Raw genomic sequence first — 1,233 nt, 5'->3', positions numbered from 1 at the left:
TAGGTTATACATATAAGTGCCGAAGATTAGAGGTGTTTCATTAGTTTCAAGAGAGTAAAAAAGAAGAAGAAAAAAAGGAGGAGGAAAGATGAGGACGACAGATGTTTGATAGGAAAGAAGGAGCAAACCACACCAAAGCACCCGCCAACCACCCACAAGTAGGTCATATAAGTGTCGAAGATTAAAAGTGTTTATAAGAGTAAGAGAGTAACATACACAAAAAAGGGGTGTCGGATCAGGGTGATAGATGCTTAGCAGAAAAGAAGGAGCAAACCACACCACAGCACTCGCCAATCACCCACAGGTCACAAACAGGGTCAGAGACGACGAAGTCATAATAGACACGCTCCATATGCACCGACAGGTCTCACTTTTAACTTTTGGTTTAGCTTGAGTAGGGTGATAATTTTACAGCACCCGTAACACCAACACCATAAATACATTTTTTTTTTAAACGACAACATCGACGACGACTACATATATACATGTACATATATATATATATGTTCAATAACATTCCCTGCGTCCACTGACCAGTATTGGTGCCACATGAGTCAGGGTGTCCAACACCTCGGCTTTCTCCTTGTCGTCCAAGACGTCATTCTCTTCCTCGTACCCCGGGTCCATTTCAACCCACATGATGAGCGCCTGGCAGCCCGACCACAGGATGTAGAGAAGTAGAACGAGTAGAGGGACACCCAGGAAGTAGACGAAGATCACCTGCAGCGGGATATGGCGCGTACCGGTACGTATGGACACATATAATTTTATACAGTAGACACACTCAGAGCCAGATATAATATGGACACACATAATAATACACACACACACACACACACACACACACACACACACACACACACACACACACACACACACACCGCGCGCGCGCAAACATACACTGTCTACTTCCCGGGAAGCATACAGCGCAAGCTGCGGAATGCACGTGCTCAAACACTAACAAACACTCAGGACTTTTCTCTGTCTATATCTGGGAACCTAGACGGTCATATGATCGCCTAGCTGGGAACCCATTCCCACTTGGTTGAAGTGAGGTAAATTCATGCAAAGTGCCTTTCCCAGGGCACAACGTCGGGCCCGTGACAGGATTCGAACCCACGACCTTACGATCCACGAGTACATCATGTAGGCTACCGTCTCTCTCTCCCCCTCCCCCCCTCTCTCTGTCTGTCTGTCTGTCTGTCTGTCTGTCTGTCTGTCTGTCTGTCTGTC

At 46.6% G+C, this 1,233-nt stretch overlaps 1 protein-coding gene across 1 annotated transcript in view; it reads right to left on the bottom strand.

Moving 5' to 3' along the window:
* The window catches only part of LOC106012986, a 31,171-nt gene that overhangs the window by 21,837 nt on the left and 8,101 nt on the right, over nt 1-1,233 (bottom strand). Inside the window, exon 3 of the mRNA XM_013087502.1 lies at nt 535-720. Coding sequence (XP_012942956.1) covers nt 535-720 — 186 coding nt within the window. The remainder of the gene's footprint in view (nt 1-534; nt 721-1,233) is intronic.

This window comes from Aplysia californica, unplaced genomic scaffold, assembly GCF_000002075.1.
Source record: "Aplysia californica isolate F4 #8 unplaced genomic scaffold, AplCal3.0 scaffold00596, whole genome shotgun sequence".
Lineage (NCBI taxonomy): Eukaryota > Metazoa > Mollusca > Gastropoda > Aplysiida > Aplysiidae > Aplysia > Aplysia californica.
Note: the sequence above shows the minus strand (reverse complement) of the source record. Positions and strands in the feature narration are given on the sequence as shown.